Source organism: Hibiscus syriacus, unplaced genomic scaffold (genome assembly GCF_006381635.1).
Source record: "Hibiscus syriacus cultivar Baekdansim isolate YM2019G1 unplaced genomic scaffold, ASM638163v2 tig00110472_pilon, whole genome shotgun sequence".
Lineage (NCBI taxonomy): Eukaryota > Viridiplantae > Streptophyta > Magnoliopsida > Malvales > Malvaceae > Hibiscus > Hibiscus syriacus.
In genome coordinates, this window is record NW_024062752.1 from 1,718,273 (window position 1) to 1,743,988 (window position 25,716).

Genomic DNA, 25,716 nt, shown 5'->3' on the forward strand with positions numbered 1-25,716 from the left:
GGCTGTTCCAAAACTCATTTATTTATCAACAACGAACAAAATATTGTACATATAACTCGCTTTTAATATCATCTCAAAGCATCTTCCAGGGTAAAGAGGACATGGACAAACACCTGCACTGGCTGATCTACTGGCATACGAAAAGCATTACTTTGGCTAGCTCTAAGGCTTTAGGGCGTCCGAAAAACTTCTCCACAATTCCGAGTGCAAACTCCATGGAAGTTCCAGGTCCCCTGCTTGTAATGAGGTTTCCATCCACCACAACTCTGTTGTCAATGAAACTCTGATCTGACAGCTTGTTGCACATTGCAGGGAAAGCCGTGGCCTTTTTGCCCTGGGCCATATCAGAATACCACTGTTAAAACATCCGGAGATGTAGATGCTCGATTGCCAAATTATACGTTCTTAGGTATCTAAGTACTATAATTGCTTAATCAGGCCATGAGGTAACTTGGCTTTTGAACATGAAACAAGTTTTCTTTGCATGTAAATGTTATATAATCAAAACAAAAAAAATGTAAACATGAACAAGATCAGACCTTGAGTAAACCATGGGGCTCCAAGACCAAAGCTGGAGATGCACATATAGCCCCGTAGGGTTTGTTTGATTCTGCCTGCTTCTTTAGCAAGTTCACCAGCTTATCAGAGTTGGCAAATGCTTGGGCCCCACCAAGACCTCCCTGAAAACATAAAGGACCAAGTTTAAAATATATCATGGAGAAAGAAAGTCAGCAGAATCAGAGAGCATGGAACATGAAAGAATTCCTACATACCGGCAAGACTATAAGGTCATATGAAAGTTTAGCAGCTTCATCAAGAAGCATATCTGCAACTAGTGTGACTTTTCTAGAAGCAAGAATTTCAAGATTGTTTCCAACAGAGGCCACCACGACATTTGCCTTAGCACGACGCAGAATGTCAATGATCATAACTGCTTCCATTTCTTCTGAGCCATCAGCAATTGGTACTAGAATCTGAAATTTTAATTAAATAGAACCCTTAGTGAAGAAAAGAACCCCAAATTTTGGAATGTCAGAACACTTGGAAGTTGGAAATGAGTATCTGAATGAACTTAGCAACCAACTGCATAGAAGCATTTGGGAAAAATGAAAAATTGTAAATTAAGATAACTATCTTCTTGCAACAACGAACTTACAATTGTCCAGTAATTACATAATAATAACTTACATAATAATAAGATAACTATCTTTGTTTCACCTATGGGAGGAGAAAGCAGCAAGAGAGAAAGGGAGGGTTATAACAAGATAAACTTAGTACTTATTCTAATTTATAGATTCATGATAAAATTCAAAATTCCCTCTGAAGCCTGCGGATTTTGAAACAACCACCTCGGTCCAATGGTCCTGGTACCAAAGCAATTGCCATCATTGCTTACATGAAATTAAGACAAGATGAACCTAGAGTCTCAGAACTCACCTGAGATGCAACAATATTATGCTTTCATCTACTACTGATGCAAATAAATACAGAAGCAAAAATATCAAGGACAAATAAAAGTGCAAATCTGTATCTAAAGCAGCCAATCTTGGAGAGCAAGTGTTCTTTGCATGTTTCAGAGCTTAAATGATACTTTCTGAATCAAAGAAGAAAATAGAACTACAGAGATTGACGGATGCAAGTCACCTCTCACTACACTGTTCTTTCTAAACTTCACTAACTAGTAATTCTTCTTGTCATTGAAACTCCTTAGAATCAAGATTTGGATTTCTACTTGAGTATCCTAATTAGAGTTTTGGAGGGGGTGAAATCAAGCATTAAACACAAAGAATATACACACAGACGTACATCAGAATGAAGATCAATAGAATATACACATAGATGTACTTCATAATGAAGATCAATACATCAAATATCATACAAAATTTGACGGGTTGTAAACAATAACAGCACTAAAACCTCACCTGGGGAACATTATTGTATTTCCATTCCATAGGATTCAGCTCAGTTATTGAATACTCATCGCCGTGGTTAGGACGCATCACCTGAAGATAATCAATTCAACTTCAGAAAATAGTGGTATTATTAATTGGAAGCATCATCTAGTGAGCTTCCAATTAGCCTGATGGCTTCAAATGGAATGCACAAATAACGACTATAGTAGTAGTGCACATACCAATGGCCCAGAAACTTCATCAGCTTTATCTTTCCCATACAATTGCTCAACCAGTGTTACAGCAAACTCCATTGTAGTGCCAGGCCCACGACTTGTCACAACTTTGCCATCCTGCTGAACTCTTGATTCAACAGCTGTTGCACATGATTTCAATTGCTCCATAAATGCTGGGTAACAAGTAGCCTGCCAAAAACAATCATGAATTCTGAGTTCAATCATACAACATTCTGGCAAACAAAAACATGCAACAAAACACATACCATGATCTCTGAAATAAAATAGCTAAACAAGTTATCAGTTAGTACTCACTTTCAGTCCCTTCAACAGACCCCACGAACCAAGCGCAACTGCAGGTGAAGCACACACAGCAGCATAAAACCGCCCATCTTCAGCCTGCTTTTTCACAAGACTTTCAAGAACTCCACAATCTTTAAGGTTGGTAGCACCAGGCATGCCTCCCTATATCAATATATATATCAATAATTATTAGTTTACTTCCAGAAGTTAAAAAAACAATAATTAAACAAAAAAGAAGTCTCAATTTTCAAATTTAAACCAATTACTGCTTTAAATTTCATATATGCATTTTGCATTCAATACCAAAAAGTAAAACCTGAAGAAGAAAAAGAAGAAAAAGCGGAATAATTTACTTACAGGAAGCGCGATGAGATCGAAAACAGTATCCTTACGATCTGAGACGAGAGCATCAGCGACAATTTTAACACCGTGGCAAGCATCAACACGAATATCTTTCTCGACGGAAGCCACCGTGACGTCAGCCCCCGATCTCCGCAACACGTCGATCGTGATCACCGCTTCCATGGGTTCCGTCCCGTTCGCAATCGGTACCAAAGCCTAAAAAATCAAAAAAATAAAACTGAAATTCACAAATTTAAAAGTAGAAAAAAAGTTATCATCTATATTTTTGTAATTACCTGTTTAGTCATCGTGTTTGAAGGCACTGAGGCTGAGCAGGAGAAACGAGGGATTTGATAAGAGAGAAACAGAAATGGTGCAGCTTGGGAGCGAATGGAATATAGTGAGGAGCTAAGTGGTGTATTTGTAATAATCCCATTTCATTTTTAGATTTTTCAATTATATTCTAGAGGGATCGGCTCGGCTCCCTTCTTGGGAAGGGGCTAGATTTCAGTAGCGTTCGGGTATGGCGGCAATGGATTCGATAGTTAATATTAACGGTTTTTATTTTGCCACCTCTTTTAATAATTATTAATTAAATTATACTCCGGTAAAATTATAAATATAATATTTACATTTTAAAGCATTTAATATATTTCTATATTTTATTCTCATCTTTTATTTTAATATCAACGTCAAAAATTATTAAAGCCTGATACATCAAAATATATATATTATTATTTTATCGATATAATACTTTTTATGCAAATAAGAAAATCATATCCAAATTATCATCATCATGACTATGAATCGTGAACATAATTAACAAAGATTAAGGTCTTGAGTTTAAAAGTTGTGTAATATTTATATTTTAAAAATATTTAATATAATTCTATATTTTTTAGGTTTTATATTTCATATGATAAGCTCACTGTTCATATGATGCTTTATAAAAATCGATTTTCTATTTTTCTATAATCTTAAAGTACTCATAAATCATAAACACTCAAACCTACAATATTTTATATATCTAAAATCCAGTCATGATCGTCTAATTGAAACCCACATCATTTCTATTATAACATAAAAAATACACAAATTCCTCTAATTAATCCAAGCTAATCTAATCCTAGATTAATTATAATTAATAATTTAAATCAAATTATAACTAAAACTAAACACAAACCCTAATTTAAAATCCCCTTCTTAATTTATCCAAACTTGAACCAATTCAATTATACTTAACCCGCGTTAACTTAAGTCAATTTATATATTTAAGTGATCTCAATGATAAAAAAAAATATTGTTATTCATATAAATTTTAGATTCAAACAATTACATTTATAGAGTGTATGCATTATCAATGACTAAAAAATCTTACACAAATATTGTTTTATAATCACTCAACACTATTAAAAAATAACTTTAAGCCTAAACTTTATTATCATAAAATAAAAACTTTTAATTCTAAATCTAAATTAACCTAAATATAGACAGAGCTAGGAAGATCCTACAATAAATTTATATAGTATCTTATTTGAATTAATTAATGGGTAAAGTATAGTAATGGTCACTGAACATTTCTGAAGCTTGCATTTAGGTCCCCCAACTTTTAAAACTTGCAATACAGTCCCCCAACATTTATTCCGTTTGCAATATGGTCCCTCAACTTAAACCACTGTTAGAAAATTAGGGTAAATTATATAAACGGTTATTAAACTTTTCAGACACTTGAATTTAGGCCCCCCAACTTTTAAAACTTGCAAAACAGTCATCAATTTCATTCTAAACCCCAATTTCCAAAGTAATTCAATTTCATTCTAAACCTTAAATTCCAAAATAATTCAATTAAATTCAATTATGTCAGATTTATTATTAGTTAATTTCATCTTATTTCATGTGATACATATTTTTTATATAAATATAATAGTATAATTCTTATCTGTTGAAGACATTTTTTAATTAAAAAAAGTAGTTAGGATATAGAAGAGGTTGAAAATAATTCGAATTTTAAATTTATAAAATGTTATTTTGACGTATAAATAAAAGTGTAAACTACTCGGTTGACAACTTAACTATCTAGCCCTTTTTACTTTTGTCATCGATCTTTTAAATTTATCAATCATACAACATAATTATTTAACTGTTTCAACTAAGCCACTAGTCGTTACCAATTGATAAAAATGATGATGTGACAGTTAAAAGGAATTGACATTATTATACATTCAGTCTTTATTATTTATATAATCAATTTGGTCCTAAATTAAATAAAATTTAATAAATTAATCATTTAATTAGGATCTGACATGTGTTAGCACATGATCATGACATGTGTCATTGGTGAAATATGTCACCACCTAATTATTTATATATGCTATCAATTTGGTCCTAAATTAAATAAAATTTAATAAATTAATCATTTAATCAGGATCTGACATGTGTTAACACATGATCATGATATGTGTTATTAGTGACACATGTCACCACCTAATTAGAAGAAAATTAAGTTACAAAGAAGTAAATTTTGGGTCTTGGGCAAACTCAAACCTGAGTCACGCAAATGAAAGATACAGGGTGGAGCCACTAAGCTAACACCATCGTTTGTGTTAAGAGATATACAATAATACATATACTAATAGTATGACCAATGCCAGAAAAAAAAAGAATATAATGGAAAATGGAAATAATGAGATTTGAACTTCGGCAAAAAATTTGAAAGCAATAAATGATGGGAAAATATTATATTTTTTTACAATAAAAAATATTATATTTGATAAATTGTTTGATAGATTTAATATATTTTTAAATATTAGTTGATACAATATTTTAAAAGAATAAATTTAAGATTTATATATTTTTAAACTAAATTTAATAATTATATTTTTCATATTTATAATTCATGATTATATATATAATCTTAAGTTGAGTATTTCTAATATAATTAATAATTTTAATTTCTTATTAAAAATAAAATATTCAAAAAATATAAATGATTCATACATTAATATATGAATATATTTTTTTATTTATACATCTAAATATAAATATACATTTATATAAATATATTTTTATTCGTATATTGAAATATTTTGATTAAAATATAAATATATTTTAAATACTAGTTTATACAAGAAAAACAAAATATATCAAAAATATAAATGATTCATACATTTAAATATAAATTGAATCATTTATATTTTCTATACATCTATATTTAATAAGAAAATAAAATTATTGGGGGACTGTTTTGCAAGTTTTAAAAGTTAGGGACCTAAATTCAAGTGCATGAAAAGTTCAATGACTGTTTATATAATTTACCCTAATTTTCTAACAGTGGTTTAAGTTGGGGGACCATATTGCAAACGGAATAAATATTGGGGGACTGTATTGCAAGTTTTAAAAGTTGGGGGACCTAAATGCAAGCTTCAGAAATGTTCAGTGACCATTACTATACTTTACCCTTAATTAATTTATAGATTAGATATTAATAATTATATTATTTTTAATTTTAACAAAAATTAATTTTAATCTAATCTTAGACTTGAATGAAACCAAATTAATTTTCTACATTAAATCCAATGCTCTCGTTGGAATTTTTATTTTTCTTTATCTTTACAATCCATAAATAAATCAAAGGCAGTCACTTTCTTTGAAACCCGAATGCCCATAAACGAGAGAGATCCGTTTAATAACGGCAGATCAAATCAAATTTATAGTTATGCCATCATCCCCCAAATTCTTCCACTCCCGCCTTTCGCCGCCGGCCAAGCGCCTCACCAGATCAACGCTCCTCATCGTCTTCTCCGTCTTATCTTTTATCTTCGCCCTCTACACTTTAATTTCCTCCGGTGGGTGCGGCCACCGTTGTCTCTCCAACGTAAGTACCGTTCGGGTTCTTTGGGAGCGAGCCGGGAATGTGGATAAAGTCGGTGCTGATGCTGGAGGTGCTGATGCTGGAATCAGAAGGCATAAAGTTATGGGCTTTGTTGGGATCCAAACCGGGTTCCGTTCAGCCGGCCGGAGACGGTCGTTGAGGAAGACTTGGATGCCTTCGGATCGCAAAGGCCTTCAACGGTATGTAATCTTATTTATTTTTCAAATGAGATTAAATCTTCATCTTGAATTTTAGAAAAATTAAGCTCTGTTTAGTAAAGCAAAGTTATAATTTTTCTTTGAAATTATGGGGGGGGGGAAATGAATAATGTTTCAATTAACCCAATACTTCAAATACATATATAATTTTTTTTATTTGTATAATGTTTTCAGGTTGGAAGAGTCAACAGGATTAGCTTTTAGATTTATAATTGGAAGAACAAATGATAAATCAAAGATGGAAGAGCTGGGAAAAGAAGTAGCAGAATATGATGATTTCATTTTGTTAGATATTGAGGAGGAATACAGTAAACTCCCACACAAAACGTGAGTTCTTTTTTCCCTGAATTTTTTTGTTATTGAATTAGGTCTGTTCTTCATTTGAAGGAAGATCCCTTACTTTCGAATGTCTGATTCAGGTTGGCATTCTTTAAAGCTGCCTATGCACTCTATGATTCTGACTTTTATATTAAAGCTGACGATGACATATATTTGAGGCCAGGTGACTACTCTTTTATGCATGTGTTGCAGTGATATTCTTTACCTTTGTATGAATTATTTATGTGGTTAATTGACAATGGCCTATTATCGATTTGCAGATCGACTATCACTTCTAATAGCAAAAGAACGTTCTCACCCTCAGACTTACATTGGATGCATGAAAAAGGGTCCAGTATTTACCAATCCTAAACTGAAATGGTTAGTATTTTTGAGTATTTACTTCTTTAACCGACGGTTTAGATATCTACATATTTCGACTGTTTCTTTAATTCATGTTTCGGATAAGTGTTTCTCTTCAGTTGATGGGATTGCCTAGTGCTGTAAATTGGTAGAAGAGCTGATAAGTTGTTATCTTTGGTTGATACTATGAATTCAATCAACATGAGGAAAGTAAAGTAAAGGAATAGTTCGATAACATCTACTAACACCACTAATTTTTGCGGAAAAGCAGGAAAGCATCATCTTTTGTAATTGTTGGTTTTAAGGCCATGACAGTAGGAAAAGACCTTATCTAATCGTAAAGAATTTAAAACCAGACTACTTACACTGTGGGAAAAAAATTATTGTCACAATTAAACTTGTTTGAATTCTTTTAGTTTTGAGGCAATGATAGTATTAAATGACTGTATGGACCTGTAAAATTTATAAACCGCAACAGTTAAATGGGCTACAAATCTGTTATCCCTATCAATAAGCTTCTAAAAGTTTAGTCCATATCAGCTACTTCTTTCCAGGTATTCGATTTTAACCACAACAGATCTTTACTGCAAAGGAGGCAGAGAAATCTTCACTTACAATAACCTTTATCTTGGCATTTACTATTTTAATAATCATTTAGAGATAATTGCCCAAGCTATTAATATATCCTTGATTTTGAATTACCATGAGAAAAGACAAAATTGATATCATAAGATCTATGGTGCTTTATACCTTGAAATGTCTGTATACATGCAGGGCTACATTGAATATAAATGTAGGTATGTACGTGATATATGCATAAAAAGCTTTAATAAGTCCAAACTCTAATAGGGTTAAGATGCAAGACACTGGTTTTCACCATAAACAATGCATTTTGATTTTAACTCTCTAATATTAAGATGTGATCATTGTTTGGCTACACACGTCTTAATTGCAAATGCATATCATGTTCTGTCTCTGTGCTCTCCTTTGTTGGGAATGGATGTGTAGTACATAATGTTTTGCAACTTACCTTTCCCATTTATATCTTTCCTCTGCAATTTACTTGTACATGTACTTTTAGGATAGGATTTGAAGATTTCCTTTTGAAGAAATATGTCAAAGTTTTCTGTTTAATTATTTTATACAAGATTTAGCATTGTATAACACTGAAAGGGATCGGCTTTGTATTAGCAAAGATATTCGTATGTAGAGTGATTAGAGCTAAATTATGCAGGTATGAGCCACTATCCCATCTACTAGGCTCGGAGTACTTTCTTCATGCCTATGGTCCTATATATGCTCTTTCTGCTGATGTTGTTGCTAGTTTGGTTGCTCTGCGGAACAACAGGTACTCTTAATTATTTTAGAACTAATCTCATTTTTTTTATAGGAATTGAAGGCCTCGTTAAAAACCCCCTTCTTGATTAAAGGAGTTTTAAAGACAAACTCCTTAATCATCGGAAGGAGGAAAAGAGTGCCTTAGGATTTCATTGAACATAAGAAATTACAAGATACAACCAGAAATCCACCCCCAACATAAACAGAACACCAAAAACAATCGAAAATAACCCTAAATAATAGCATAAACTCTGCCTAATCCATCTTAGCTAGAACAACAGCCTCAAATAAGACTGACCACAGTTAAAACCTAAGCTTGGCCTGAAAGACACCACAACGCAAAACAACTTTAATAAAAGCCAAATAAAACAAACGACTCAATCCATATACACCAAGATCAACCACAAAGGCCAAGAGTTTCTACATAAAACGGATGCAAAGGCCAAATCTTGCTCATCTTGTCGTCGGAGACCAACCGAACTTCCAACTCCAAAAACAGAGATCATATGTAAGTCATCTTCCAAAACTTCCATTGCCATAATCTTCCGGAAACAGAACCACTACTAAGCCTTTAGACTCAAAATTCAGATCTTCCCCTAACTTTAAGGAGTCTATCTTTACCTTCTTTAGACTGTGTCCCAATGCTGGAAACTCCGAATCATAAAGGAATCTGCCTGCAGGAACCTCGCGTTGAACCTTCTTCTATTTAAACTTGCTTCGGCAGTGATAATTCTTCCTTTAAGGAGCTGAATTTTTGTCATGAAAAGAATGGAGAGATGTATATTTATTATAATTCCCCTCCATAACTCTGTGTTTCTGCCTGGAAATGTGCGAGAATGAATCATCCCTCAAAGATCGTGCACCACCTTTGATGGGCAAATCAATTAGAAAATCATTCATTCCCTCCTTAGCACGTGCTGTCATACAACAATTCTTGTTGACATTTTTTGCCTCACTCTCCTAAAAAACCAGCACTATCTCGTGTTCCACCTCCTTTGTTCCCGGGTTCAGCATGGCCTCACCATTTAATCTATTGAATGCACAATTATTTATAAGGCTCTCTTTAAGCACATCTAGGGATGGCAAACGGGCGGGTCAGATGCGGATACCCCCTCCCCATCCCCACCTAATATTTTTCAATCCACCACCCGCCCACCACCCATGATGGGTAAAAAATTTTAAATCCACACCCGCCCACACGGGTACATTCTCAAATCCATCCCCACACCCACCGAGTCGAGCTCGAGTATTGCTGAGCTCGACTCGAACTCGAAAACTTTAAAAGTAGGCTCGACTCGACTGAAAAACTCGCGAGCTAAAAATTATCAAGCTCAACTCGAACTTGAAATATAATATTGAAACTCGAACTCGAAAAAACTCAAACTCAAAAAAATTTCAAGAGCTCAATTGAAGCTCGATTTTAAGCTCGATTCTAGCTCAAACTCACCCACTACCACAAATTATGACGTAAGCTCTCCTACAGTGGGAAGACCTTAGGTGAGCGCCCCTCCCAAGTGCAATGGATAAGGCCCTCTTTAAGCACATCTAGGGATGGCAAACGGGCAGGTCGGATGCGGATACCCCCTCCCCCATCCCCACCTAATATTTTTCAATCCACCACCCGCCCACCACCCACGATGGGTAAAAAATTTTAAATCCACACCTGCCCACACGGGTACATTCTCAAATCCATCCCCACGCCCACCGAGTCGAGCTTCGAGTATTGCTAAGCTCGACTCGAACTCGAAAACTTTAAAAGTAGGCTCGACTCGACTGAAAAACTCGCGAGCTAAAAATTATCAAGCTCAACTCGAACTTGAAATATAATATGGAAACTCGACTCAAACTCGAAAAACTCAAACTCAAAAAATTTCAAGAGCTCAATTGAAGCTCGATTTTAAGCTCGATTCAAGCTCAAACTCACCCACTACCACAAATTATGACGTAGGCTCTCCAACAGTGGGAAGACCTTAGGCGAGCGCCCCTCCCAAGTGCAATGGAGGTCGCTTACCTAGGCCATGAGCCTTGCTGATTGTCCATTGATCCCGTCCAAGTAAGTATGTTGAAAGGAGGTAGTTGCCTTTTATTTATAATGCCAAATAAGTAGTCCACTCATGTACTTCCCCAATGTGGGATATTACTCCAGGAAAGGAACTATAAGTCTAGCATTTGGTGGAAAGCTGAATCCGTAAAGATCACATTATAAAGATCAATTGACCATTATAAGTTGCAAGAAAAAATAGTTGCAGTGTTTGTTGACTTGAGAGCAAACATTAGGTAAGCACAAACATAGATATGACAAAGAAGCAGAAACAAAAAACTCCAAATCCGTTAACAAAACCATCATGGACTAACCTAATAGTGGAATGTTGAGAAACTTGGTGGGTAAAATATTCCCATATGTTGCTGTAATGCAGAGTTCAAGCTGCAAATCTCTTAAATCGGACAAGAAGGTCTCCTATATAAAGCAGAAAAAATACTTCTTATAAGCAAGTTAGGAAAGTTATTGGCTTTTATATAGTACTATATCTCACAAAGTAGAAATACTTCTAGCCTAAGTTCAAGATTATTAGAACAAGATGGCAGTAAAATCAGGCTAATTTTGAAGATGGAGTAATAGAGTGCAGTTCGAATTGAAACCTGTACTATTGTGAAGATGAAAACTGAAGTGGGTACTCCATGTCTTTCAAGTTTGGCAGAGAATCTTAACAACCTCGTAAACTAGATGAAAGTCGGTAAACTGGTAATGTGAAATACAAACGCAATCAAACCCATCAAGATAACTGCTAAATTGTCCTATTTGTAGACGACAAATGCAAGCTCTATTATCAAACCGATGAAACGAATATTAAATTCATATACCTCACATTAACACAAATGCATAAACATATCCCTAATATTTGGTTAAATTACAAGTTATATCTTGTAAAATATTAGGATTTATAAATTAGTCTCTAAAATTACACCTAAATTCATAATGGTCCAAAACTTAATGGATATTTAGTTGGGCGGGCTGATGTGGGGCGGGCGGATGCAGGGCGGGTAAGGTCTCAAACCCATTACCCCCCACTACCCGCGACGGGTACCACTTTCTAAATCCACACCCGCCCACTACCCACTAAAATTATACCCATCCCCGCCCCAATTGGAGCGGGTGCAGTGCGGAATCCATGAAATTGTACCCGTTTGTCATCCCTAAGCACATCCTCCACCCCCTTTGACTCAACTCGACCATCCAACATGGGGAAATTAGAAAAATAATCCTTCGAACCCTCATAGCCACGTGCAGACAAACACCTATCCTTATATACATCCACTGCTTCTCTCTCCGCGTGCGCCAACTCTATCTCTTGTTCCCCCACCTCCTCAATTTGCGAATGAACCGTCCCCTGACCCACAACAGCGCTCCTCAGACCCATCATCATTTCCTCACCTATGTTCCTGTCCTCCTCGCCCTCACCCGACAAGAAGCAACCTCTAGTACCACTCCCCATACAACAGAGAATATTTTCTTCTTCCTCAGAACACCTCTTGGGACACTGCACCTCCGATGAGTTAACGTTTCTACTAGCTTCTTCAGCACACACCTCCAACTCGGGAAACTTAATTGGAGAGACACCAATGAGCTCCCCCACCTTGGATAACGGGGAGGCGACTGCCTCTTCCATCGAAGACGACTCAATCCAGACAGATTCTAGGCTCCAACACGGCTCAAACTCAGAAACATGAATTGTAAAGAGCCTATCCCCGGCCTTCAAAACAATGGAATTTTCCACACGAGCTTGATAGTTCGTGATGATCTATAGCAACGCCCTATCAAAAGAGTCGTTATTTAAGGTCCCTTCCTCAATGGAAATAAGAACTCCCCATTTGAGTGCAATATTTTTGAAGGTGGAGAGACACGACATAAACGGAGGGATCCCTTTGCACGAAAGCCATGCCCGACGACTGCTGCACTTAAAATCTTCCACTCTGTCGAAACATTTATTCAAACGCCCCAATCTGATTATGTAGAGTAAAGTCCCTACTCTCTGCATCTTCAAATAAGATTAAAATTGCTAGCCCACTTAATCTCATAATTTTCGGACCAACAATGCCTTCCTTATGCATAATGGCAGCCAACTCTTTCATCTTAATAAAATTTCTGCACCATCCAACCAAGCTGTCTTTGAGAGTTGAGAGCTTATCCTCGTCAACCGAACCAACAATTGGAGCCTCAGTATGACTATCATCCTCCACTAAACTCTTGCCCTCGACTTGATATGGATCAGAGAACTTCTTCCTCCAGAAAACATCACGAGGATGATATCTTGCCATGAAAACTCTAACTTTGTTACCTTGAATCCAAGATCTATCAACACAGTTGATAGCCTTCCTCGCATCCTCCAGTCTGGTGAAACGAACAAAGCCAAACCTACTTCCTCCCTTGCTTCTTTTATTAGGGATGAAAGAATCCACCACCTCGCCATATTTATCTAAAAATAACCAAAGACCTTGATGATGAAGAAACTCTGGAATGTTGAAAATGATCACTGTAACACAATTTTTCCCAACAACTCTTCTCACTTTACTCGCCATCAAATAGAAAGAAAAGGAATAAAGACAAATTTTTTCCTAAAGCGCCTAATTTTTAGAGTACACTGGAATTTTGTCCTCAATCTCATAATTTTCTGTTAAACCTTTTTCTCTTTTCTTATGTTTCTTGTCCCCACCTTTTCTATTTTCGGATCAGGGTTTCACGTGCCGTCAATGTAGGTTTTTCCCTCCAAACATTGGCTAATTTCAATCCTTCGTTCAAACTCAACATGCTTAGTCTAAAATGTTATTCAATTGTTTGAACTCTTGTTTTGAACTATTGTGTCATGACCAGCTTCTTCTTTTTTATCGAGGCATCTAATATAACCGAAAATTGTGTATTCTGATCAAACTTTTTTTCTTTCCGTCCTCCTTTGTTGTGACTGAGGAGGTTGAGGGGTTGTGTATAATGGAAACTGTAGATTTTCTTAAAGAATAGTTCAATATTTGGAAAGCTTAATCCAATATATATTTTGCAACATGTTATTTCTCTTTGACTACTCATTTCATGAGATTGGCTTAATCCAATATATATTTTGTATAAATTGCAGTTTTCGAATGTTTAGTAATGAAGATGTTACAATTGGTGCATGGATGCTTGCGATGAATGTCAACCATGAGCATAACCGGAATTTGTGTGAGACATCATGTTCGCAGACATCTATAGCTGTCTGGGATCTCCCCAAATGTTCAGGTTGGCGATTAAAGCATACAAACCAGTGTACCAATAGTCATTCTAGGCTTGCCAACTGTAATTTACACTATCCCTGAGGATTTTCGTGGCATAAATGGTTTATATTTGCCACAAATTTTCATAGTATGTTTCGGTCAGTCATATGGCAGGTACACCAGGTGATCCACGGATGTTCAACATTGTAGATGATACTGACATATTTCATCATTGATCAATGGAAAATTTCCGAATCCTTTAAGCTGAAAATGGTTGTCATAGAACAATGGCTTCGGAATCTTTAGATAAGTTGTGTTTCTAATACTATTGTTTTGTAGGACTATGTAATCCAGAGGCAAAGCTATTGGAACTCCATGAGCAACAAATCTGCTCAAATAGTTCAACGTTGCCATCGGACGATAATTAGCTTTTCTCGGTCTAAATTCACATGGATTTTTCTGATCTGGACTAGGTGTTTCAGAGAACTGCTTACTCTGCAAGTTGATCTTGCTGCCATGGTAGACATCTTTTTTGTCTTCTACAAATGATTTTAGTAACATACAAATCTTCTTTTCACCGATGATGTAAGTGGCCGATATGATTTACTGTACCATTATTTTACCATTTTTAAAGGTTAAAACGAGAACCTAGTTCACATGGTTCTATTGCCTATTGTAAAATTTACTCGCATAGTGATCTTGAAATTACCCACCTTTGACATCATATTTTGCTGTTTGGTTAATTTGTGTTTTTGAATGTATGTATCTATGCTTTCCATCTTCTCCATTGATCCAAAACCGATCATTCATGGAACATTGTACTCTTGAACTTTGGTTAAGATATTGTTGGGAGAGACGATCGTAAACATGAACATAAACCGTAAAACAAACCTTGATATTGTTGGGACAGACGTCACAGACCCTGAATATGAACTGTAAAACAAACGTGATACTGAAGGAATTTATCAAAATCAAATACGACACTAAAGATTAAAATGACAAACTCTTTGGTCCAGCCAACGGTGGAGCCAAAAAGTTCGATCTTCTTTTGTGCTGCAAGCGTGTACATCGGAGCACCATCGACGTCGCTCCGGCCGATTCGAAAAATAATTTTGTCACCGGGGCTGAGACATTTGTCGCGAACGTATTTACGCCAATCTTTTTGAAAAACCGGTTTAGTATAATCGTTCCCTTCTCTTCTGATATAATACCCGAAATTCTCCCAAATATTACCGGAAACATCACGGACCGGGAAAGTTATTGTATACCCCCCTTCGTAATCAGGCAGATGCTTGACGAAATCAGTCGGAATGGCCACTTGCTTCTTAACATCGACCTCGGTCAGGTATTTTTCAAAGTAAGCCATGGATGAAAGAAGATACGTACTAGAAATGAACTTGTTCTGTTGAACACATCCATATCCCTCGTTTATAAACACAAAGCTTCACGTATGATTGCGATAAGCTTATCGATCGGGTGATATGATAATTGAACATCCTAAAGTTCTGTTTTTCTCGTAAGACATGCAAAGGGTCCGAAATGCAGCATGCAAGTTAGCGCGAGGTGCTCGTCAAAAAGTGTTATTGTGCGATGATTTATCCATCGAATGATGTGACATCACTTTCTGTATATTTTTCTGGAAGAGAATCAAAGAGTCGGATGTTTCTATTTTATAGAAGAAAACCAAATCAAAAGATTATTAAATAAAGAGGCGTACGTTTTTGACCATTGCAAACTCTTACCACTCGAGCTTGTTGCGGCCCAACCGTTGGCAGTCTCGCGCCAACTATGTATATATATATATATATATATGGGATATGATATTATTGTAGAATATAAAACTATTTTAACTTTATACAAATTTAGGACAGTTAGATGAACAAAGATAAATGACTGAAATTAATAGTAAAAAATGAGAAAATATTCACCGAAAAAAATAATAAATAGTTAATCTCTATAATATATTTTCACTTATCTAACTATTCTAAATTAGTATAGAACTAAAAAAATTTACATCATATATTCATAATTTTTATAGGAATAAATATAAAAGTGATTTATAAATTTGCCTAACTCCGTTTATTAGGCTCATTTCCATTCGGAAAAACAAATGTAAAAGTGCTTTGTAAAAAGTTATACAATTTATTTTTTTTATTAAACTAAACGTGATTACAAAGTAATATCTATTCTAAGTACTCTCAATCATCCAACAATAAACGCTCAACCACCCTTGTAATCGTTGGTACTCAACCCGTGACCTCTATAAACAATAAGGATTTCTTTAACCATAAAAATAAATTGGTTCGTACAAAATTATACAAATTTTAATTTGATATAATTGTAGTATATAAATAAACATTATATGCTATCGATGAATTTCATCACCTATAATTATAGTGAGAGACGGATGGTAACAAAATTTAAGGAACCTTGACACTCCCACTGAACAAATAACACAATATGAACAAATATTTTTAATTTATATAATTAATATGACAAATTATATAAAATATACAATAAATTGAGGAACATCATGAACATAAATTACTCATCTGAACTAAAATATTATACCTAATAAATTATATAAAATATGATTCAATGCGAAAAATAACATCAATAAGATTAATACGTCAAAATATTAAAATCTACATGAAATAAATTTACCATACTCTTAAAGGTAAAATACATAAATGGTCCCCTGACTATAGAATATTACTTTGTTGAGTCTTCCAACTATTAAAAGTTACAAAATGATCACCCAACTATAAGGTGTTACTTTGTTGAGTCCCTCAACTATTAAAAATTACAAAATGGTCACTCGACTATTCATTATGTTCCAAACTTGTCATTTTCTGTTAAAAAAATAATGGTCGCCTGAGTTTGACGTCAATCTACTTACTGAGATATGATAAAATATGATATCATAATCTCAAACGACTATCATATCTCTGGCATCATGTTAACGTCCAGCTCAGACGACTGTTAATTTTTTAATAAAAAAGGACGAGTTTGGAACATAATGAATCGTCAGGTGATCATTTTGTAACTTTTAATAGTCGGGAGACTCAATAAAACATTATCATACAGTCAAGGGGCTATTTGTGTACTTTACCCTACTCTTAATATGCAGAAAGAATATTAAGAAAATAAATGTGATATGGAAAATAAAACGAACATAGCGTGAACACATGAGATAAAAATATTTGAAAATACGTCAAAATAATGTTAAATAGATAACGAATTGAGCATAATAAACCGAAAACAATCAAGATACATGATATATATCACGAAAAATAATATCAAGATGATACAAATATAAGTGTATCCTGGCAAACTAAAGAGGGATCAGAAATGAAAATGACAAAAGAAAGAACATATGGAGGTGGAGATGAAAGAGATGTTATTCGTACAAAGGCATTAAGATGTTACTTATGCATAGACTTTCATTATTATTGAAGTATGCTTGCCATGTGGCTTCGCTTATCCATCTCCATGTGACTTTCAGTTCCGACGTGGGAATTATTCCTAACATATTAATTTTAAATTTCTCATAATAATTTGATGTAATATTTTCTATTTTATTTAAAATTATATATATATAGGGGATATTTTTGCTTAGAGTACTATGTCAAAAATTTGAGATAGCTTAACATGCAGACAAGTACCATGCTCACTTATTGAATTATTGAAAAGAAAATGGTGAGCAGGCATTTTTTAAATTGGATATATGATTTTTTGTTGGTATCTTTTAAGCAATATAATAATAATTCATGAGATGAAATGATAGACATATAGAAAAATAGCCTAAATGATAATCATAGCAATACTATATGCTGAGTTGATATGTTAAAATAGTCTAAACTATTAGTTTCAATAGTGGGATTTTGACCCACAATATTGGATTTCACAAACATTAATCGGCCTCAAAGCTAATTTTAAAACGAAAATGTAAAAAGAGTGTACTTGAAGTCTTTTTAAAATATTTTCTATTTTTTATTCTACAAAATAACAACTGATTTGAAAGTGGCAAGGAAATCATATTCAACATGAAGCATACATGTGGCCCAGGGAGATGAACCTTGAATGAGTGGCACTGGCAAATAAATGCATTTAAGAAACCCAAAAATGTCTAATAGATTTACTATTTTTTATATTGAGAAAGAAAATAAATAAAATATAAGATTATTATTTTACGGTTGAGTTTTTTAATTTTATGAATAGAATTAAAGAGTTATGAGAAATGTAATTTCGTTTGTAGGGTTAAAAAATATAATGAATTATGAAAGATAATACATGATATATTAAAAACCTATATATATTTTTTAATTAGAAAACCAATATATATAATGTCAATTACTAGCATATCAATAGATATATTTTAATTTTGCTATGATATGAAAAATTAACACAAATACACTGAGAATATACTGGACATGATATCTAAAAATAGTTTTAGTGTATTACAAAAATTAAATTTTAATATTAATTACTAATATTATAATATGAGGAATGAAAATAATAATAAAAAAGTAAATACAGGTTTAAAAAAAGGAAAATTTGAATTTAATGTAAAAAAGTTTTGGACTGTGTAGTTTGATGTTTTAACTGTATCGAAACATCCAAAAGACAAGCATAAGAAGAAAGAAGTAAGGGGAACCTAATGAATAAAAACAATATGTTATTTGCCGATCAAAACGATAGAAGAGCAGGGTAGCCCTCTCTGTGTTTAGGAGGAATCCAAGGACCACTTTTTTGTAGCAGACTGTCAAGGCTTTTAGATCATCTGCCAATTCATTCATTTATCTGCATGTTGTTTTCACACAGTTTCCATATTTGGACCCCCACCCCTAGAAATAAGGGTACTTCCATCCCTTTAATTAATACTGTTTATTTGTTTTTGTATTTTTTTGGATTAATTCACTATTTGATCCTCAAGTTATATCCATTTCCTAGTTTTGGTACCTAAGTCTCTTTTTTGATTCTATTTGATATTTTACTTAAAATACCATTTCGATCTAGTTTACCTCTACTAGGTTGACGTTGTTTAAATATGACAATGCCAACCAATAAAAATATGGCATGTGGCAGATGATGGCATCCGTGACATGGATAAATAAATATGTGATGCATCCTTATTAGTTGTAGTTGTCGATATTTTAATTTCTTTAAAAATTCAAGGAGTTCTGGTTTAATTTCATTATTTTAAAATTAAAATATCTTAAGGAGTAATTATACCAAAAAATTAGAAGTCAAACTTTCTTTTTAAAATTAAAAAAAGCCCTAAAATATAATTAAATCAGTAAATTTGGGAGGGACGATGATTTAATTTAAATGATTTCAAAAATATTAGTAACCTAAGACCAATTAAATCATAAAAATTTGGGGGACAATTATCTCTCCCACCTCCCATTTAGATCGGATCATATAGATACCAAAGTGGGATGGCTTTCGGTTGGTAGAATGGAATGAGACATTCAGTCCTTTAAAAAATATCTAAACTACAACTTCTAGCATTATAAATGAGCAAGTTGGATTAAGAGGGCTTACTTTATCATATGCTTTTGTAGTATTTTAATCTAGATTAATCAATCAATAGATTAAGTATTAGTGTCTACTTGGACGAAACTAGAAATTTATTAAATGAGAGTCAAAATATTTTTTATTTTCCAGAAATATATATTTTTAATTAAGGGAACCTGACAAAACTTATTTTATTTATTTGTCAAAAGTTAATTGGCATGGACCAAGGCTCAGGCCGGTCTCTATCTAGTTTCGCCCATGAGTATCTATACAAGAAAAAAGTAGGTAAAAAATATGAGGTATCAAAGTGAGAAGATGAGTGTAATTCAGGGACTAATTCATAAATAAACCTTGTGTTTTATGAACGAAATATAAAGATATTTTGAGACTAGAAACAATGATAAATAAATATATTTTCTTAGAAAAATTTATTTTTCCCATGCATGAATATTATCAAGATGGGTCCTACAAAGGAAGTTTACATAGTACAATGAGCGAGGTCGATGTTACCAACACATTCGTGACATGTTTTATAATTAGACATGGAATCCTTCAAGGGTGGTGTCTTGCTTTCTTCATGAGACATCGCAATCTATCACTTGTATATATAGAATTATTTTCATATATTGGCGATAAAAATAGTGTAAATGAATTTTAACATCGTTATGTGTCTTATCTAAATCTTTTATTTAAACATATTATTTAAAGGCGTATTTTAATTATATAATATTAAACTTTAGATAACGACCTTAAAATTCAACTTGATTAAGTACCAAAATTTGAGTATCTAACCTAGTTTTATAATTTTAAAGATGAAACCAAGAACAATGACAAAAATATCTAAATTCCTGGTTTTTTTTTCATCCACTACCATGTGGCAATCACGTGCTTTCCCTTATCTCTTATCTGCAGCAACTCTGAAGCCTTTCCTTTTGACACTGCATTTTATTATATATGTCAGTTTTGATACGTAAAACGAGTATAAAATTATTTTGAATTGGATTACGAGGAAAATTCTCCTATGATCACGTACGGCAGTCTTAATATACGATTAAAAAAAGTCGAATTATGGATTTGATATTTGGGAGTCTTGAATCTGTGGGCAATTTGGCATCCCAAGTAATAACAAGCTTCGTTGATATTTAGATTGGTCGAATTATGGATTTGATCCTTCTACTGTGCTATTTAAATTTTATTTTTTAGATATTAGATCTTTAACTCCAGATAGATTGTGTAATTTACTTCATGGAGTGCACAAGTTGATGGAAGAGATTGTGTTAATGAAAGACATTGATGGTGTAAAAGTAGAAAACACAATAATAAGGTGATGAAAGAATTATGGATCCGTTTTCACTTTTCAAGTTCATAAGGTTAATGAGTAATTACTTTACATAGTTGAGAAACAATTAAAGCAAAGTATGCAATACAAACTTGTAAAAGAAAACAATAACTAGTTTTTTTAATAAATAGGAGATTTGCAATAAATACTCTCAACCTCCACCAGTTGTTCTAAATGTATAATTTTAGATCAACCTAACATGTTTGGGATGGGTTGAAGAGTGTTTACAACGGTTTTTCTTTTTTGAAAATTTAAGGTTTTATGTAGTTTAAGAATGTATTTTCTAATATATGTTCAATCTCATACTCTTAATATCTTATGATTTTCTATTTCGTAAATTTCTAAACTAATTTTAAAATTCACATTCTGGAAATCATATATGCATTTAACCTATTATAAAAGTTTAAAAAAACTCTATAAAAAAAAAAGACACCTTAAGCAATAAGAATAATAAAAGCTTTTAGAGAAAGATTTTACCTTTCTTTCATTCAATTCAATTTGCGTGTAAAATAAAGCATTTGATGTCAACAAACGAAGTTAAAGTATTCCACTTAATTTGGTGGGCTAGTGAAGCTCCCTTGCCAAAGTGCTGAAAAAACATTACTTTTTCAAATTTCCACTCAAAATGTCACCTCAAATTCAACAAGTATTATATATTTATATACGTCTCTAACACGTGGACCCTAAGGGCACCTAATCCCAATAGGTTAAGTAAATTTTGTCCAAAAAAAAACGAGACTGTTTGTTTGTCTTTTAATAAAATTATTTAGCGTTGAATGTTGAATCGTTCAGTATTTAGTGCGTTTATTTTGTACCTCTAAATAATTTAATGCTGACTGATTCAGCACAGAAGTACATTCTGAATCATTCAGAGCCAGTTATCAAACAACATATCATATTCAGAGTAAACCAAGAGCCTCTGAATCATTCAACATTTAAATTATTCAGCATTTAATCATTATGAAGTAAACAAACAATCCCTTAATCAAGGCAAAAGTGGGCTCAAACAAACAGTGTGTAATTGTCATTTTGGTCGGTAATTTTTTGTAGTTTTATATTTAATTCGTCACTTTTACTAAGTTTAAAATAGGGATGGCAAACGGTCGAAACAAGTACATATATCTTTTTTTTCTTATTTTCATATTCACCTAATATTTTTATATCCGTAGTCTATCTACTATCCATGACAGGTAAATTTTTTAAATCCACACGCGCTCACGTGGATACATTCTCAAATTTACTCTCACCCTCATTACCCAACTGGATACCCATCACCCATCATGTATCCGTATGTACATGCCCATACCCGTTTGGCAACAACCTTATAGGTTACAAAATGTTTATACCTTAACATTTGGTTAAGTTACAAGTCATGCCTTATAAAATCTTAATATTTACAGAATAGTCTATGAAATTATACCTAAATTCATAATAATCCAAAAATTTATATGGTGAGTAGTTAGTGGGCGATTCGATGTGGGACGAGTAATGTCCTAAACCCATAACCTACCCACTATTTACGACATGTATGACTTTTTACATCCTCACCCGTCCACTACTCACTAAACTTATATTCATCTCCACTTCAATTAGAGTAGGTGCGATGCGTAATCAACAAATCCTCTCCCATCCCTAGTTTAAAACGTATCAATTTTCTTTCTTTCTTTTTAAAAAAAAAATACTAATTTAATATCGAAACTTGTTATATATAAATATTACGTGTATGTTCAAGATTAAATTATGTTAATTTAAATTGTATTATGTTTAGATTTAATCTAAATTTATGCTAATATAAATTCAAATATATTTTGATTATCATTCTACTTATGCGTTAATAATTATTAATTATCATTCAAGATTGATTTTGTCATCGTTCTTCTAATTCATGGATGTTCAATCTTTTTCCGACGGATATATTTTTACTAGATCTAATGAGATGCTAATACCATAGCTCATTGTCTTATTAAAGTATTATTATATCAAACAGATTATTTTAATTGAAAAATTGATCCTCATAGTATTTTGCTAATATTAACTATGATAATCATCTTAATAGCGTCGAATCCTCATAGTATTATATAAATATACCGATTTAGAAATAACAATCCTTAGAATCTTGATTATTGTACTAATAATATTTTTTATTAAAGTTTTAAATTTCAAAAATAATAACATTAGAGATTGATAAATCAGGTGGCTTTTGTTACTTTAAACAATAGTTATCGATATGAAAGAGAGCTACACCAAAATAATATAAATATATATAGTTGTACAAACACAATTTATTAAACGCGTCTTATTATAAAAATTTTAAGACCAAATTTCAATTATAAGTTCTAATAATAACATTACATACGAAGGGAAGAACAAGTTATTGTGGTGGTCAACGAGAACCATGACGTGGACACCATGAGACAAGCTTGAACATTGCATTCATTAACAAATATTATCTAAAAAGAAACAAAATATAGTTTAAATGCTACCAAATGTAAACCACAAGTAAGCAAGGGGAAATAATATATATATATATGGTGACCATCAAGCTCTTTAAATAAGCTATATATGAATGTTACATATACTCGATCCACCGAACATGGTTTTGAAGCATTTATAGTATCAATCCCTCGGGAGATAATAAAAACCTTCGTAATTTCTTCTAGTATTGAGAGGTTAATTGCTTTCAATTAACTATTATCATATGCTTTCCTATCAATCTCCATGTTATCCTAAATAGTTGCAATTAATGAATAATTTATTTATTATTTAGAAGACTTTAGGGGTTCATATTGTTACATTTAATATGGTTGTGAAAATAAGATTTGAGTAAATTCATTGAACTAAAAAACTAAACTAAAAGTTGAAAATTTAATTAGTTGAATTAGTGAGATAAAATAATAATGATGGGACATTCTTTTATCCCTTAATTAAAACAAGAATAGTGGATATGTAAGAAAATATAAAATGATCATTTTTAACGTACATAATTCATGGAACGTTGTTTTTATTAAAGGGATAAAAAAAATTCTCTACCGATTATTATCATATAATTACCTTATAAAATTAAAAAAAAACTCATGAAGTATGAGAAAATCAATAAAAAAACAAGAAAAATAAGGTATATAAAAATAAATAAATAAATTGAAAGTACAGGATAGCCGTTACAATTAATAAACTTAGGAAGAAACAGCGAAAATTCCAAAAACAAAAAACCAAAAAGAAATGATGACCTAACTCATGTAACTCATGTAAATCCCGATAATAATTAATTAAAAATCACAAATTAATAAAAGTACACCAATAATAATTTTTAATGCAATATAATTAATTAAAATTTTAATGTTACAAACTTTTTAAAAAAATATATAAAAATAATTAAAATCTATAAATCGAATAATTTCTCTATTTCGAGTTTATTGTGCCAATTATGTATGCTTAATTTAAAAGAAGAAATTAAGAATCAAGTTATTTTAACGATTAAATTGATGATTGTCATTTTTAAATATTTTAAGTTTAAACACATCATATATTAAAGGTATTTTAACATTCCCCCTTCAAATAATTAAATCTTTCAAATATATATTATCTTATAAACACTCATAATAATAAAAAAAAATTAAAAGAAAATATTTTATAAAAATGAAAGATACATTCATTAACCACTGAATTAAACAGTGTGATGTTAGATTTTGCTTAATAATAGTAACGTGTACGAACTATTATCAGTATACTCTCTCTGCGCACTAGATCTATGTGTGACTTTTGGACGTAAGAATGTGACCGACGTCTCGCATCTTAGCCCACTATGATAATCAAAGAATTAATTTATTTCATTTAAACATATGGATTTTCTATCCGTATCATACTCCTTAGTTTGATTTTGTAAATTGATTTTTAATTTAAAACTAAAAATATTAATTAACTTGATTTTAGTCAAAAACTTTTAAATTTTAAAATTACAATTCATTTAAATAGTATTTTTTCTCGTTAATACAGAAACAAACATAATTAGTTCATTGAGCTTTGGTCCCTTGCAACTAAGGCAAACACTTCGTTTGAAATTTCATGGTGAAGAAATACTCCTACCGGGCATCCTCTAGCCATTGCAGTAAGCTTATCGGCTATCATATTAACTTCTCTTTTAATGTGATAAACAGTCGAATCCTATTCTCTATTCAGTAGCTCACGTATTAGAATGAAAATAGTGTTGCCATTAACCCCCTCACCCGATCCATTAAGAATATTTACCACCATCGCACACTCGGTCTCCACTATTAACCCTCTAACCACTGCAGCAAGCTTATCGGCTATCAATTTTTTCTTTTAAGTTTCTTTGCTTAGTCATATTCATTAACATTAATTCTTTCATACAATAAAGATCAAGTATCTTATCATAGGTTAAAATAGAAAAAAAAAATAATACATTTGATTATTTTAAAAAATAATAAAATAATATAAATATTTTTCAGTATAATTTATTTTATTTTAACCTAAAATTCTTAATTTTATCTCGATCTTCTCTAAAGATGACTATCTTTTCCTCCTGAAAACTTCAATTTCTTATTTTTTTAAAATATTTTTATTCATAATACATTTTCACATTTTTAAAATCTTATAAATTTAATACTCTTAAAATTGTTTAAATTTATATATTTTCATGTAAAATTTTACGTTATCACTTGATTCACCCTATACTTATAATTTAGGAGGTTATTTATGCTTTTAGCATATGTAA

At 32.3% G+C, this 25,716-nt stretch overlaps 1 protein-coding gene, 1 non-coding gene and 1 pseudogene across 4 annotated transcripts; 1 reads left to right on the forward strand and 2 right to left on the reverse strand.

The window, feature by feature from the left end:
• Positions 1–3: 3 nt before the first annotated feature.
• On the reverse strand, positions 4–3,224 carry LOC120127684 (annotated as a pseudogene).
• A 3,139-nt stretch (positions 3,225–6,363) lies between these two features.
• Positions 6,364–14,858, forward strand: LOC120127683 (probable beta-1,3-galactosyltransferase 13). Of its 3 annotated transcripts, none has more exons than XR_005516563.1 (8): positions 6,364–6,844; positions 7,037–7,189; positions 7,282–7,364; positions 7,462–7,561; positions 8,778–8,891; positions 14,008–14,150; positions 14,465–14,644; positions 14,760–14,858. XR_005516563.1 is itself a non-coding variant. In XM_039145543.1 (7 exons), exons 1-7 carry the CDS (start codon positions 6,489–6,491, stop codon positions 14,551–14,553), a joined length of 1,038 nt encoding a protein of 345 aa, XP_039001474.1. In that variant the 5' UTR covers positions 6,364–6,488; the 3' UTR covers positions 14,554–14,725. The 3 variants fall into 3 exon arrangements, 1 of the variants encoding a protein (XP_039001474.1); XR_005516564.1 differs by lacking the exon at positions 14,760–14,858 and adding an exon at positions 14,207–14,331 and having other exon boundaries at positions 14,008–14,165; positions 14,465–14,731; XM_039145543.1 differs by lacking the exon at positions 14,760–14,858 and having other exon boundaries at positions 14,465–14,725.
• LOC120127958 lies at positions 10,784–10,942 on the reverse strand. The gene has a single exon (XR_005516584.1). It is a non-coding gene; the product is annotated as a U1 spliceosomal RNA (small nuclear RNA).
• Positions 14,859–25,716: the final 10,858 nt, after the last annotated feature.